Source organism: Euleptes europaea, chromosome 1 (assembly GCF_029931775.1).
Source record: "Euleptes europaea isolate rEulEur1 chromosome 1, rEulEur1.hap1, whole genome shotgun sequence".
Taxonomy (NCBI): Eukaryota; Metazoa; Chordata; class Lepidosauria; order Squamata; family Sphaerodactylidae; genus Euleptes; species Euleptes europaea.
The window spans coordinates 23792445-23806758 of NC_079312.1; the positions used below are offsets into that span (position 1 = coordinate 23792445).

General features: G+C 45.3%; 1 protein-coding gene across 1 annotated transcript; it reads left to right on the forward strand.

The window, feature by feature from the left end:
• Nucleotides 1-1378: 1378 nt before the first annotated feature.
• LOC130473749 (zinc finger protein 345-like) lies at nucleotides 1379-12965 on the forward strand. Its single transcript, XM_056845336.1, has 3 exons — nucleotides 1379-1474; nucleotides 9885-9999; nucleotides 11047-12965. Exons 1-3 carry the CDS (start codon nucleotides 1379-1381, stop codon nucleotides 12963-12965), a joined length of 2130 nt encoding a protein of 709 aa, XP_056701314.1.
• Nucleotides 12966-14314: the final 1349 nt, after the last annotated feature.

A 14314-nucleotide genomic window follows, 5' to 3' on the forward strand; every position in this document is an offset into this window, starting at 1 on the left:
TGGGACTCCCCTGCTTTGAATCTCGAATCTCTTCTGGATCTGTCAAAAAACGGGCAGGATCTGCGGTGAGTGGAGCGACACCGCGGACCCTCACAGCTGTTCCTGCAAAACCCAAAGCTCCAGTGAAGGTGAGTGAGGTCGAAGAGACTGTGTATGTGGACGTAGTATTACAGCGCCATAAACGGGGGGGCCAGTTACAAGTTAAAGCACTCATAGACTCTGGGTGTGCCCGCTCCCTGATCAACGAAACCGCTTTCAAAGCGCTCAAGGCCAAGTCTGAGCCCCTGCCAGCTCCCATCCAGTTCGCCCAGATGGATGGCAGTGACTTCAAAGGGGGCCCAGTTGATCGTCGCACTCACGGGTTGGCAATGGGCATTGGCCACCACTGGGAACAAATTGACTTTACCATAGCCCCTATCAGATCAAACCACACGTGCCTTCCCCGAGTGGCATCCTGAACCACTTCCTGATATACCAGTGATGGTTGGGGGGGAGGAACATTTTGAGGTTGCAAAGATCCTGGACTCACGCATCCGTCATGGATCTCTCCACTACCTAGTCCGTTGGAAACATTTCGGACCCGCCCACGATGAGTGGGTACGCGCACGTGACGTGTCTGCACCCCGTCTGGTCCGCCAGTTCCACTCTGCCTACCCTGACAGGCCTGGGCCTCCAAATGGACCGGTGGGGAACGGTGGGAGGGGGCCTAAAGGGGGGCAGGATGTCAGGCCTGCTTTCCTTTGCTCTTACCAGCCTGTCGGACTGTGGCTGTTTTAGTTTTGGTTCCACCAGGTCGAACTTGCCAACTGCTGAATTCCTGTTCCAGCACTATCTCCCGTGGGAACGGCTCCTCGGTAGAGGGGGGGGGCGCCTTGACCCGTTATGACTAATACTTTCCCTTATAGGCCTGCACTGTGCTCCCAATTGCCATTTGTGCCAATGTACCTGTAAGCTCTGCATACCTGTATGTTTTCCATTAAATCAGCTCATTTTTGGACTCTTTGTCTATGGATGCTGTTTGTGGGATTACCACGGGACAAGTGCTTACATGTCCCTACGAAGGGGAAGAGCGGTCAGATCAGGGGTGTCAAACATAAGGCCCGCAGGCCGGATCCGGCCCCTTGAGCACTCGCATCCGGCCCCCGAGTCAGACAAGGCAGAGATAAACAAATACCTTCTTCCCAAAGAACGCTACTCAGGAATCTATAGTTTCTTAACTCCTGTCCCCTTCATGGGCAGCTTCCTCCGCTATGCTCCATCTGGTCACTAGATGTCGCTGGCGGGTCCTTTGTGGGGGCGAGGAGCAGTCGTCGTGCTGCTTCCTGCCTTGCTCTCCAGTGCCTGTCTTGCCTTGCTGGGGCAGGTTTGATTTCGTGCCATGCAGGGCATGGAAGGCAAGAGCAGCGCAGCTCTGCTGGTGGGCTTTGTCTTTGGCACCCTGGCTTTCTACCACCTCAGTGTCGATTCAGACAATGTATGTAAGCTGCCCCCTTTGTACTATGGTGGTTGGGGCCCAATTGTACGAGGAGAGAGTTTGCTTCTCCCTGAAAATGGAGGGTTGGGCTGTGCTGTGTTTGAGTCTCTCTTCCACTGGAGCTTCCTTTGAGCTGAGCCCCAGGAGCTGTTTTCAGTGGCATGGCCGAGCTTGTGCAGCGAGAGTGCTTCTGCACTTGTACAGACTGTCCCCTTCAAGGCTAAGAAACCTCAAGCAGAGAGAAGGATTGGCTGTTTGAGCCATTTCTTAATATGCCCATGGTAGAAAGAGTAAAACTGAACCCAGATTCCCAGTTATTAAGCTAGAAACCTTATAATACATAACAATATACCAACAGTGCAAAAACATTTAATATTCCCCCAGATATGCAGAAAATGGAGCACTTGTACTTAACATGCAGTGTCTTTCCGGTTTAATTTTTTTGGGGTGCACTTACCCTACATCAACAAATACCCTCCCCCCAAGCACATACAAAACAAAAGTTTTTGGAAGGAAGCCTCCACTTGCTCTCCAGGCAGAGGCAGAGCTAGGCTAATTAGACTAGAATGGGGGAGGGAGAGCAGAAACCCAGTTCACTGAAGGCAAAAGAATCCAGGAGAAGGACTAAGAGCCTCCGTGGTGTAGTGGTTAAGAGCAGGGGTTTGGAGCAGTGGACTCTGATCTGGAGAACCAGGTTTGATTCCCCACTCCTCCACATCAGCTGCGCACACTAATCTGGTGAACTGGATTTGTTTCCCCACTCCTAAACAGGACGCCTGGGTGACCTTGGGCTAGTCACAGCTCTCTTAGAGGTCTCTCAGTCCCACCTACCTCACAGGGTATCTGTTGTGGGGAGGGGAAGGGAAAGTGATTATAAGCCAGTTTGATTCTGCCTTAAGTGGTAGAGAAAGTTGGCAAATAAAAACCAACTCTTCTTCTATGATGGGAGGAAATCTGCCCTAGCAAAAGACCCCAAGCTGCAAAGGGGTCAGAACCAGTATGAGTTAGTATTAAAAGTATCTGACTAGGACAGGCTCCAATTCCATTCCTCTATGAAACATACTGGGTGACCTTGAGCCCTCTCAGCCTCACCAACCTCACAGGGTTGTTGTGAGAATAAGATGAAGAAAAGGAGATTCTTGTAGGCCAACCTAAGCTCCCTGGAGAAAGGACAAGAGTAAGCTGTGGAAGATAGATTGAGACCCTATCAGCATCTGAAATTAGGGTGGTGGTGCAGAAATATATGTTTAATATGTATTTCCCTCCCTAAATTGCACTGCTCAAATTTTGAAGCAAGATAAGCAGCTTCCTTTCTCATAAGCAGCTTCTATGAGATCAAGCTCAAAGTGATGCATATTGGGGCAAGAAATCCCAACTTCACATATACCTGATGGGATCTGTGCTGGCAGCAACAGCCCAAGAAAGGGATCTTGGGGTGGTAGTGGATAGCTCGACGTCAACCCAGTGTGCGGCTGCTATGAAAAAGGCAAATTCCATGCTGGCCATAATTAGACAAGGAATAGAGAATAAAAAATATTGTCGAAGGCTTTCACGGTCAGAGTTCATTGGTTCTTGTAGGTTATCCGGGCTGCTGTGGCAGGCATCTTCAGAGTAGTTACTACTCTGAAGATGCCTGCCACAGCTGTTGGCGAAACGTCAGGAAAGAAAATTCCAAGACCACGGTTACACAGCCTGGATAACCTACAAGAACCAATAGAGAATAAAACTGCTATCATACTGCCCTTGTACAAAACTGTGGTGAGACCACACTTGGAATACTTTGTGCAGTTTTGTCCACCACGCCTGAAAGTTATTGCAGAGCTTGAGAAGGTACAGAAAGGAGCAATGATGCATACCTGTTCTCTCCAGGATCAGAGGAGCATGCCTATTATATTAGGGGTTATGGAGCACAGGCAGGATAATGCTGCTGCAGTTGACTTGTTTGTGGGCTTCCTATAGGCACCTGGTTGGCCACAGTGTGAACACACTGCTAGACTTGATGGACCTTGGTCTAATCCAGCATGGCCTTTGTTATGTTCTTATGTTCCTGTTCACCAAGTGTAAAACTTCAGCAGCTGGAGCTGCTGAGGCTCAGGACTAAATGAACAAGATGCTTATCTTCTACCCTCAAACCTCAGCAATCTTGCACTTCTGCTCTATAGGCAGAAAGATCTTCCCAAATGGTAATTCTCCATGCAAATCCTAAAACAAAAAAGGGATATACTAACAGGAATGACAGGATTGCCCATTGGAAACAATGGGAGAGGCTTGCAGGAATACTTGAGCAGGATTTGGCCTTGGTGCCTATTCCAGCTGAGAGAAACCACACTACCCAGGCAGAGATGGATAAAAACCCTATTGAAGAGAAATCACCAGTAACTCATACCAGTCTGGATTGTAAGGAGCTTAACAACATGATGGAAGAGGAAATACTCAATATCTTTCCCTCTCTCTCAAGAGTTGATCAAGAGGATATTAACGGGCTGGATGAGTTTAGGAGTAATTTATTGAAAATGGGGGATGTGCCTGTGAATCAGACGGATCTCCAATCAACTGAGGACATCCTGCAGTGCTCCTACCAACCAGTGCTCCCAATCATCTCCCCGCATTTTAATAAGGGAAAGGCATGTATTGAGCCTCAGCAGAGGGATGAAATTGAATTACCTTCGATACATCCCATAAATGCTGTTATGAACTGGTGTGTTGGTAAAAATGGTTCAATATACATAGACTCATCTGGACAACTGGATATGATATCTGCAGACTGACTGGATGGGGCATTACTACTGAACTCTGTAACTGCACCACAGACTCTTTCATTGGTCTCCTGGAATGTTATGGGTTGGCAGGCTAGGATTAGGGATCAGGATACATATAATTTTTTAACTAAACTTGATTTTATACTTGTACAAGAGACCTGGTGTTTACATACTCCAATACTTAATGGTTTTAAAGCATACGATTTAGCGGCTGATCCCTCCCCTCATGGTAGAGCAAAAGGGGGTCTGGGGATTTTAGTTTCCACAGCCCTGAATATTAGAGTTGAAGTTTTAGCTCCTTACTTGAAGCTTGCTATGGCTGTGGTCATATTTTATAAGCAGATATCTTATTTAATTATTAATATATACTGTCCCCCTTTTAAAACTAAATCTCAAATTGAGACTGTATGGGCGGGGCTTGAGGCTTACATAGGATATCTTATAAAGGTCAATTCGACAACTTATGTGATCATTGGCGGGGACTTTAATGCCAGGGTGGGAAGGGATGACAATAGCTTACACATGAAATACAAGGTTTGCTTTCCCGAAATTAGGAATCCAGTTCTTCCATTTCCTAGATCCTCCAAAGATTTAAAATCAAATTATGCCGGATATAGGATGACACAGATGGCAAACAGCTGCAAATTTTTAATTTTAAATGGCTCATACCCTAACGACCATCCGGCGGAATTTACTTATTGTTCAGGAACTAGGAAGAGTGTTATAGATTATATTATGGTATCTGACAACTTTGTCCAAGCTGTTGAATCCTTTGAGGTGTCCTCTTTTTATGATAGTGATCACTTACCACTTATCATGATGTTTGAATCTCCAGATATTAACCTGCGCATTACAGAAACACACAAAGAGACCCTTACTTACGAGAGAAAACACTGTAGAGTCAGGTGGAATGATAGAACTGATAAAAGTATTAAAGAACTCCTTCAATCGGGTCCTCTAAATGCCTTAGCTCAGAGATTACTAGATGATGAAAACATTGACACACAGCTAGAATGCTATGAACAGATAACGGATGAAATATACAAAGTGATTACTAAGCCTAACTATATACTTAAAAAGAGGATAAATGTACACTCCAAAACCTGGTTTGACAGTGAATGCAGGGAAGCCAAGAGGGCCCTTAGTGCCACCTATATTAAATATCGATGTAGTGAGAATGAGGCCTTGATGGGGGTAATGAAGAGCTTAAAGTCTCATTATAAAGCCCTCATTTGTAAGAAAAAAAGGAGTCAATGGAGTTAGCTTGGCAACAGCTAACACAAGCAATAAGGGATAAAAACTCATCGTTATTTTGGTCCTTGACCTCGAGCCGTTTAACCAATTCCTCTATGGCGTTCAATAATACTATTCTTCCTGAAGCATGGGAAAAACATTTTAGATCCCTCTACTCTAGCTTGGAGAGCCCAGCCCCCTCCACTGAGAACTTGAATAGTGTCCCATGCTGGCCCCCTGTGCAATATGCAGAGGTGAGGAATCTTATAGGTACACTAAAGAACGGTAAAGCTCCGGGAAGTGACTTAATCTCTGCAGACCTAATTAAAAGGAATGTGGAATGGTGGACACCCCTCCTGGCCGCACTATTCACTGCAGTTGATAGAACAGGTAGGATCCCTCCTGATTGGGGCCTAGCAATAATTGTCCCTATCTATAAGAAAGGTTGCAAAGAAAACCCAGCCAATTATAGACCTATCAGTCTATTAAACATAATTAGTAAGTTGTACGCAAGACATCTGCAATGGAAATTTAGAGATTGGTTAGAACAGGAAAATTGCCTTTCAGAAGAACAAGCCGGATTTAGAGAGGGTCGCTCATGCTTGGACCATTGTATGATTATGGAGCATTTAATAGCTAAATACTCCTCTAAATCAACGGTCTCCCTATATACAGCATTTATTGATCTTAAGTCAGCTTTCGATTCTGTGTCTAGAATCATCCTATGGGAAAAACTGGAAGCAACCAATATAGATAGGCAACTGTTATTTCTGATTAGAGCTCTACATGAAAACACCTCTATTAAAATAAGATGTAATCCCAGGGTCAGCTGACCAAGGAAATAAGAACACTAAAGGGAGTGAAACAAGGCTGTATATTGGCTCCCTTACTGTTTAACTTCTACATTAATGATCTTGTGAATTATTTGAGAAGTCCAGCGTTTCATCCCCCTAAGTTAGCTGACAAACACCTACATCTTCTTCTTTATGCTGATGATACAGTAAAATTATCTAGAACTCCCATTGGTCTCAGAAGGGCCCTCCATGCATTTAACCAGTACTGTAAGGAGAACTGCTTGGAGATCAATTATTCAAAAACAAAAATAATGGCCTTTGCTAAGAGGCCAAAAAACCACTCATGGCGTATAGACACTACCCCGATAGAACAGGTACATACCTATAAATATCTAGGTGTAACTTTACAAGAGTCTGGTTCAAAGAATGCCCACTTAGCCCATGTGTCACTGAATGCTCAGATGAGTGCGGGGGCTATTCAAAGATTTTATTGGTCTAAGGGGGGTAGGAATGTGGCGGCCGCTATTAAGCTTTTTAATATGAAATCCTTGGCTCAATTATTATATGGAGCCCCACTCTGTATAATGGCAAATAAGATGTTACTTGAAAAAACTCAATCTAAATTTTTAAGAAATATCCTCCAAGTATCTACTGGAGTGTCAAATGCTGCCATTCGACTGGAGGTTGGAATGGTTACGGTCGAGGCTAGAGTTTGGATCGCTGCCATTTTTTACTGGCTTAAGCTGATTTACTTCCCTGGGCGACTTGTTTCACTCACCCTGGCAGATACCTTTGTCTCCCCTTGGAGTAAGATGATTGAGCAAAAACTGAGCTACTATGGCCTGTCGAAACAACTTTACAAAACAAATGACTATGCTCAGGCAAGAGAAATTGTTAAACTCCGTATATTGGATGTCGAAAGACAGCACGATATGAATAGGCTAAGGAGCCCTCTTTATGATATAAGTGGGTTGAATAGGGTGGTCATGATGCCATATATTAAGTTATTGGATAACCAGGAATATAGGAGGATTTTTACCCTGTTAAGATATAACATGCTACCCACAGCTGTTCTAGAGGGAAGATATAGAGGCGTGCCATATGGAAGTTGTCTATGTGAGTGCGGCGATGGCTCTGTAGAGACTTTAGAACATATTCTTTTTGAGTGTAGAATATATAGGCAGATTAGAGAATCCCTGATTCTGCCTTTAATTGCATGTCACCCTCATGAAAATAGAAGGTCTCTTCTTTCAATCCTGCTATCGGATAAGCAGCAGGAGATTACCTGTAAAGTTGCCAAATTTGGTTGGCTGGTTCTTAAAATTAAGAAAAGGCGGAGTGGCGTATAAAGATGCCTTATGTAAATTCGTATTTTAATAAGATGTATATTGGTAGTATGTAAGCTATTTTACTTATGGATTAATTGTGTTCTTATTTATATTCTGGTCTATGACTGTTTTAAATAAACTTGACTTGCAGGCCCATTGGAGATAATTGGGGCCAGGAATGCCAGTTGACTTGCATGGACTCCATTGAAATACATTACAGCACAAAAAAAGTTGCAAAGAAAATGCGGAATGGATTTTCCATTAAAATCTCTGGGCCCAAAAAGACTACTCTGGGACTGGAATGACAGCCCCAGAGTGGAATGACAATCTCTAGCCACAGAATCTATGCTCTGGGACTGTAAGGACAGGTTGCAGAGAGGAATGACAGCCCCTGGGAATAGCAGAAGTGTCCTGGGACTGGAATGAGAGGTCGCAGAGTGGAATAGCCCCTGGGAGTAGAAGTGTTCAGGAATGTAATGATAGACCCCAAGTGGAATGACAGCCCCTAGGAACAGCAGAAGTGTTCTAGGACTGGAATGACAGTCCCAGAATGCTTCTGCTACTCCTAGGGGCTGTTATTCCACTCTGTGACATGTCATTCCAGTCCCAGAGTGCAAATTCTGTTCCCTGGGGAAATTCTGTTCCTAGGCAGCCACCAGTCCAGATCTGGGATGACGATCCTGCTGTGGGATCGAGGATCGCCAGCCAAGGCAAACCCCCCCCCCCAGTCCAGATCAAATTTAATGCCAGGGATCAGAGATACAAACTGTATAGAAGACACAGGCAAAGCTAAGTAATGATTTTTTTTAACTTAAAATACAAACATGATTAAAACAATAGCAAAAATAATATAATTAATTGACTTTGCCTGTGTTGTCTATGAAGATTGTATCTCCAGTACCTGGCATTACATGTTACGGTATTTATTTATTTATTTGGTGCACATGGCCTGGCCCTAGCTAGTGACATTTATGCCATATCCGACCCTCGTAACAAATGAGTTCGACACCCCTGGGTTTGATTATCTGTGATGGCGGAGGAGTTTCTTCTTTCTCTTTTCAGGGTCTGGTGACCTTTCAGGAGGTAGCCGTTCATTTCGCTGAGGAGGAGTGGGGCCTGCTGGATCCGGACCAAAGAAGGCTTCACAGGGAAGTCATGGTGGACAATTATCAGAATGTGGCCTCCCTGGGTAAGACTCTCATTTCCCTTGATTGAGAGATGCTGAAGGCAGAAAACCATTCCTTCTGAGAAGGACCCCAGCTCTGAATGGCTCAGGCCAGCCCGATCTCAACAGCTAATGGAAGCGAAGCAGGGTGGTTCCAGGCGGGTACTTGGATGGGAGACCACCAAGGAAGTGCAAAATTGCTATGCAGAGGAAGGCAATGGCAAAACACCTCTGTCCGCCTCTTGCCTTGAAAACCCGAGAGGGTTGCCTAAGTCAGCTGTGACTTGACAGCACTTTCCACAACCACCAATAAGGACCCTGATAGGGCTCTTCCAGTGGAGACTCTGAATAGGTGAACGTAGGAGGTCCAAAGGCAGGTAATGGGGGTGGGTGGATTCTGCATTCCTACTGGACTTGGTTAGTATTAGCGTGGAAACTAAAATATTGGTTTGTACGGGAAAACTAACACTGCAGAGGAACAAAGTCCACCCAGTGACTGTCCGTTGAGCATTGAGCAAACTTCTTCAGGGGTGAAAATCCATTGAAAGGAGGGAAGAGGGAGATTGGCCTCTGTAACAGTTTATGGGATATCAACGAGGCCTCCTCTTGGGCTTTTCAGAGCAGCCATGGAAAGAAGCATTTGAAATAATAACAATAATAATATTTGTATTCTTATAGAGCCCACAATATGCATTTTACGAGGCTTGAAAAGATATTTGCTTTGCCCTGAGGACTTGACCCTCCCTTGGGACTTGAGGAAAATAAGTGTGAGGCGGAAGGGGCAGCAAGGATGAATTCGGGCCCTTGTGCTGTGTTCCTTCTGCTTGCACCACTGTATGCCTAGGCATGGCTCACAGAGTCAGTCAAATGAGGTGGCAGAGCCCTGAGGTAACAAATGAAAGAAAAACCGGATTTCAGCAGGTGAAGTTTGGCTCTATGATTTGATGAGCTTCACTGGCTGAATTCCTGCCTCTGAGGCTTCTCTGGAATTCGGTTGGGCAGCTGCAGTTTTCCTGTTCTGAGTTGGAGGAAAAAGGGGGCTCTGTCTACGCTCGAGTCTGGTTTAAAGATCTGAATCTTTCTTAGAGTTGGAATGCCTGGAGGTCACTGGTGTCTTTCTTTCCCCCAAAGAAGGACTTCTCCTTCTCCAACCTGATTCCATACCCCCAATGGAAGAAGCAGGAGATCCACTTGTCCAAGACGCAGAAGAACCAGAGGGATCAACAGGTATCTGCTGACTTGTGTGGTGGGAGGGGATAGGACTTCTTTTGGGCTTAATTTCACCAGCTGGAGAATGGAGGGATTCCTCACGAGGCAACAGCCTGAGCATGGCCAGGAAAGCTTCCTCAAGTGTGAAAGAGAAGTTAAAACAGGAACAAAATGCTGGCCAATTTGTACCTAAGATTGGCGGGAAATGTTTATTGAGTGCTCAGCTTTAATACACATTAATTTATTTATATGCTGCCTCTTCACAGACCTGCTCAAGTTAGCGCAAAACTAAAAACAATATCATAAAATCCTAAATACTACCTAAATGATCAGTTGAAAAATCCAGGGACACAAGAAGAGTGCAAAAAAGCCACAAAGTTGCCTCAGAAATCTCCTGAGAAACACTCAAGTTTAAAAAAGACCCTAAAACAGCTAACCCCCACCCAAGTTAAAGCCTAGTTGGAAAGACATGTTTTTCCCTGGCTAGGTCAGCTCCAGGCAAGCTTAAAGTGAGGGAGAACATTCCCCAGACGAGGGGCACCACTGGAAATGCCCAGTCTCCAGTTCCCACCTACCTCAGCTCGCCAGGCAGGTCCACAGAACACAGGGCTTGGGAGGCCGAACCTTTCGGGGGATGGGGAGAACGGTGAGCTTTACAAGTTTGGGGCTGAGACTGGGTCTCCATAGTCCAGGTGTAAAGCTCTGCTCCAAACTGGCTGTCCAGTGAACACAGTCAGTTCTGCGTTCGAATATAGAAAGAGATTTGCTAGAGGTCCCCCTAGTCCAGACTCCTGTTTCACACGGAGGTCAACTAGAATCCCTGGAAATTTCACAAATAGAGGAGCAGCTCCAAAGCATCCCTCTTCAGAGAGCGACTACCTCTAAACATGGAGGTTTCACTGGGCTACTTTGTGTCTGCTGGAACTGCCCTTCAAGGAAGCATCAACCGCTGATTCATACAGGGCAGGATTTGACTCTCCTTTAAGTGATCCCTGTTCTGTTGTTATGGAGAGCAGTTAATGGTCTTCTTTACTTGTTTCCGCTTTTGCTTGAAGGTCTGACCAGGCGTTTCTCTTTATTGCAGCAGCTGATGTTCCCCCAAAAAAGCCCAAGGGTGAACGACAACACCTCCTATTTGCTGAAAAGCAGCAGAAAAGAAACGCTGGAACAAAACGGAAGAGGGGGAAGGAATGCGCTGCTTCTCAGGCTGCTGAATCCCAGTTGTTTAATACACAATGGAGAATCCACACAGCGGAGAAGCCTTATAAGTGCTTGAAGCATGGAAGCAGCTTTGCTTGGAAGGGAGATCTTTCTGGCCGCCAGCGTATCCACACTAGGGAGAAACATTATGAATGCGTGGAGTGTGGAAAGGCCTTTGCTTCGAGTTCAGAGATTATTGTCCATCAACGTATCCATACTGCGAAGAAACCTTATAAATGCTTGGAGTGTGGAAAGGCCTTTGCTTCGAGATCAGATCTTACTGTCCATCACTGTATCCACACTGGAGAGAAACCTTATAAATGCTTGCAGTGTGGAAAGAGCTTTGCTCGGCGTTCAAGCCTTACCACCCACCACCGTATCCACACTGGGGAGGAACCTTATAAATGCCTGCAGTGTGGAAAGAGATTTGCTCGGAATTCACACCTTACTGACCATGAGCGTATCCACACTGGGGAGAAACCTTATAAATGCTTGCAGTGTGGAAAGGGCTTTGCTTCAAGTTCAAATCTTACTGTCCATCAGCGTTTCCATACTGGGGAGAAATCTTATAAATGCTTGCATTGTGGAAAGGCCTTTGATTTGAGTTCAGATCTTACTGTCCATCACTGTATCTACACTGGGGAGAAACCTTATAAATGCTTGCAGTGTGGAAAGAGCTTTGCTCGGCGTTCAAACCTTACCACCCACCAGCGTAACCACACTGGGGAGAAACCTTATAAATGCTTGCAGTGTGGAAAGAGCTTTGCTCGGCGTTCAAGCCTTACCACCCACCAGCGTATCCACACTGGGGAGAAACCTTATAAATGCTTGCATTGTGGAAAGAGCTTTACTTGGAATTCACAGCTTACTGACCATGAGCGTATCCACACTGGGGAGGAACCTTATAAATGCCTGCAGTGTGGAAAGAGCTTTGCTCGGAATTCACACCTTACTGACCATGAGCGTATCCACACTGGGGAGGAACCTTATAAATGCTTACAGTGTGGAAAGGGCTTTGCTTCGAGTTCAAATCTTACTGTCCATCAGCGCATCCACACTGGGGAGAAACCTTATAAATGCTTGCAGTGTGGGAAGGGCTTTGCTTCGAGTTCAAATCTTACTGTCCATCAGCGTTTCCATACTGGGGAGAAACCTTATAAATGCTTGCATTGTGGAAAGGCCTTTGCTTTGAGTTCAGATCTTACTGTCCATCACCGTATCCACACTGGGGAGAAACCTTATAAATGCTTGGAGTGTGGAAAGGCCTTTGCTTCGAGTTCAGATCTTACTGTCCATCACTGTATCCACACTGGGGAGAAACCTTATAAATGCTTGCAGTGTGGAAAGAGCTTTGCTCGGCGTTCAAGCCTTACCACCCACCAGCGTATCCACACTGGGGAGAAACCTTATAAATGCTTGCATTGTGGAAAGAGCTTTACTTGGAATTCACAGCTTACTGACCATGAGCGTATCCACACTGGGGAGGAACCTTATAAATGCCTGCAGTGTGGAAAGAGCTTTTCTCGGAATTCACACCTTACTGACCATGAGTGTATCCACACTGGGGAGGAACCTTATAAATGCTTGCAGTGTGGAAAGGGCTTTGCTCAGCGTTCACAACTTACTGTCCACCAGCACATCCACAATGGGGAGGCACCTTATAAATGCTTGCAGTGTGGAAAGGGCTTTGCTTTGGGTTCAGAGCTTACTATCCATCAACGTATCCACACTGGGGAGAAACCTTATAAATTCTTGCAGTGTGGAAGGAGCTTTGCTCAGAGTTCCCAACTTACTGCTCATTGACTAATATACACTTGAGAAACTATATCAGCGCTTGGATTGTGGAAAGAGCCTTCCTTGGATTCACAGGCTAATTGTTCCTGAATGAATCCACAACAGAGGAGCCATATCATCGCTTGGAATGTGGAAGGAACCTTACGAACAAGAAGGAACCATACGAATGCTTCCAATTTTGCAAGATCTCCAGCTCAAACTTGTCAGGAGTCAAAATCTCAACTTTTGGTGCTGAATTCAGCTTTAGCTTGTTAGGCTGGAAGTAAGTCTAATTGATGGTGTCATTTTCTTTAAAATGAACTTTTTAAAACAGATACCGCTGGAGGAGAAAGGGGAACCTGTGAAAATATGCTTAGTAGGCTAGGGAGCTTTTTGTCGCTGAGCTGGTAATTGTAGTCAAAGTCCTTCCTCCATTACCAGTCAGCGAGAAAACAGATTTGGTTAAACATTAGAAAACTTCTTGACAGTTAGAGCGGTTCCTCTGGCTTCTTTGCGCGGTGGTGGGCTCTCCTTCTTTGGAGGTTTTAAAGCAGAGGCTACATGGCCATCTGCCAGCAATGCTGATTCTGTAGACTTAGGTGGCTCAGAAGGAAGACAGGAAGGGATGAGTCAGTGTTCAGCTCTTGTGGCCCTTTCTTACATGTCAGGAAGGAATTTTCCTCTAGCCAGATTGGCCATGGATCCTGGAGGATCTTTCCTCTGAGCATACAGCAGAGGTCACTATGGATGTTGGGGGGGAGGGAGGTAGTTGTGAGTTTCCTGCATTATGCCTGGGATTGGACCTTGGAGGTCCCTTCCAACTCTATTCTATGTTTCTAAATGAGGCCCAGATTATACAGCTGTTGAAGTGGTATTGGTTTGGCATATTCAGTTCTCAGCTGAAATGTTTGGAATACAATTTATTACAAAATGCGAGTTATTTGTCCTATGTCGTGAAGACCTTATGGAGGGGTGTTACAGACCTTGTAGTGTTAATAGATTATCTTGCTTAGAAACAGGTTCTCTGCTTTGCTTGCTCCTCTCGCCAGATTCTGCCTCCTGCCAAGAGAGTGGTAGGATGAACTCATGGCCTCTGCATTCATCCTTTTTGCCAAACCGTATTCAAAATGTAATCATAACAAACATAGGTTCTTGTAGGTTATCCGGGCTGTGTAACCGTGGTCTTGGTATTTTCTTTCCTGACGTTTCGCCAGCAGCTGTGGCAGGCATCTTCAGAGGAGTAACACTGAAGGACAGTGTCTCTGTGTTACTCCAGAGAGACACTGTCCTTCAGTGTTACTCCTCTGAAGATGCCTGCCACAGCTGCTGGCGAAACGTCAGGAAAGAAAATACCAAGACCACTGTTACACAGCCCAGAT

Bases quoted from the DNA above. Each gene is read 5' to 3' on its own strand.
- LOC130473749 (XM_056845336.1), top strand. From the start codon at position 1,379: ATGCAGGGCATGGAAGGCAAGAGCAGCGCAGCTCTGCTGGTGGGCTTT. The intron at 1,475-9,884 runs GTATGTAAGCTG...TTTCCCCCAAAG, and splicing joins TCAGTGTCGATTCAGACAAT to AAGGACTTCTCCTTCTCCAA. The intron at 10,000-11,046 runs GTGGGAGGGGAT...TCTTTATTGCAG, and splicing joins GGTATCTGCTGACTTGTGTG to CAGCTGATGTTCCCCCAAAA.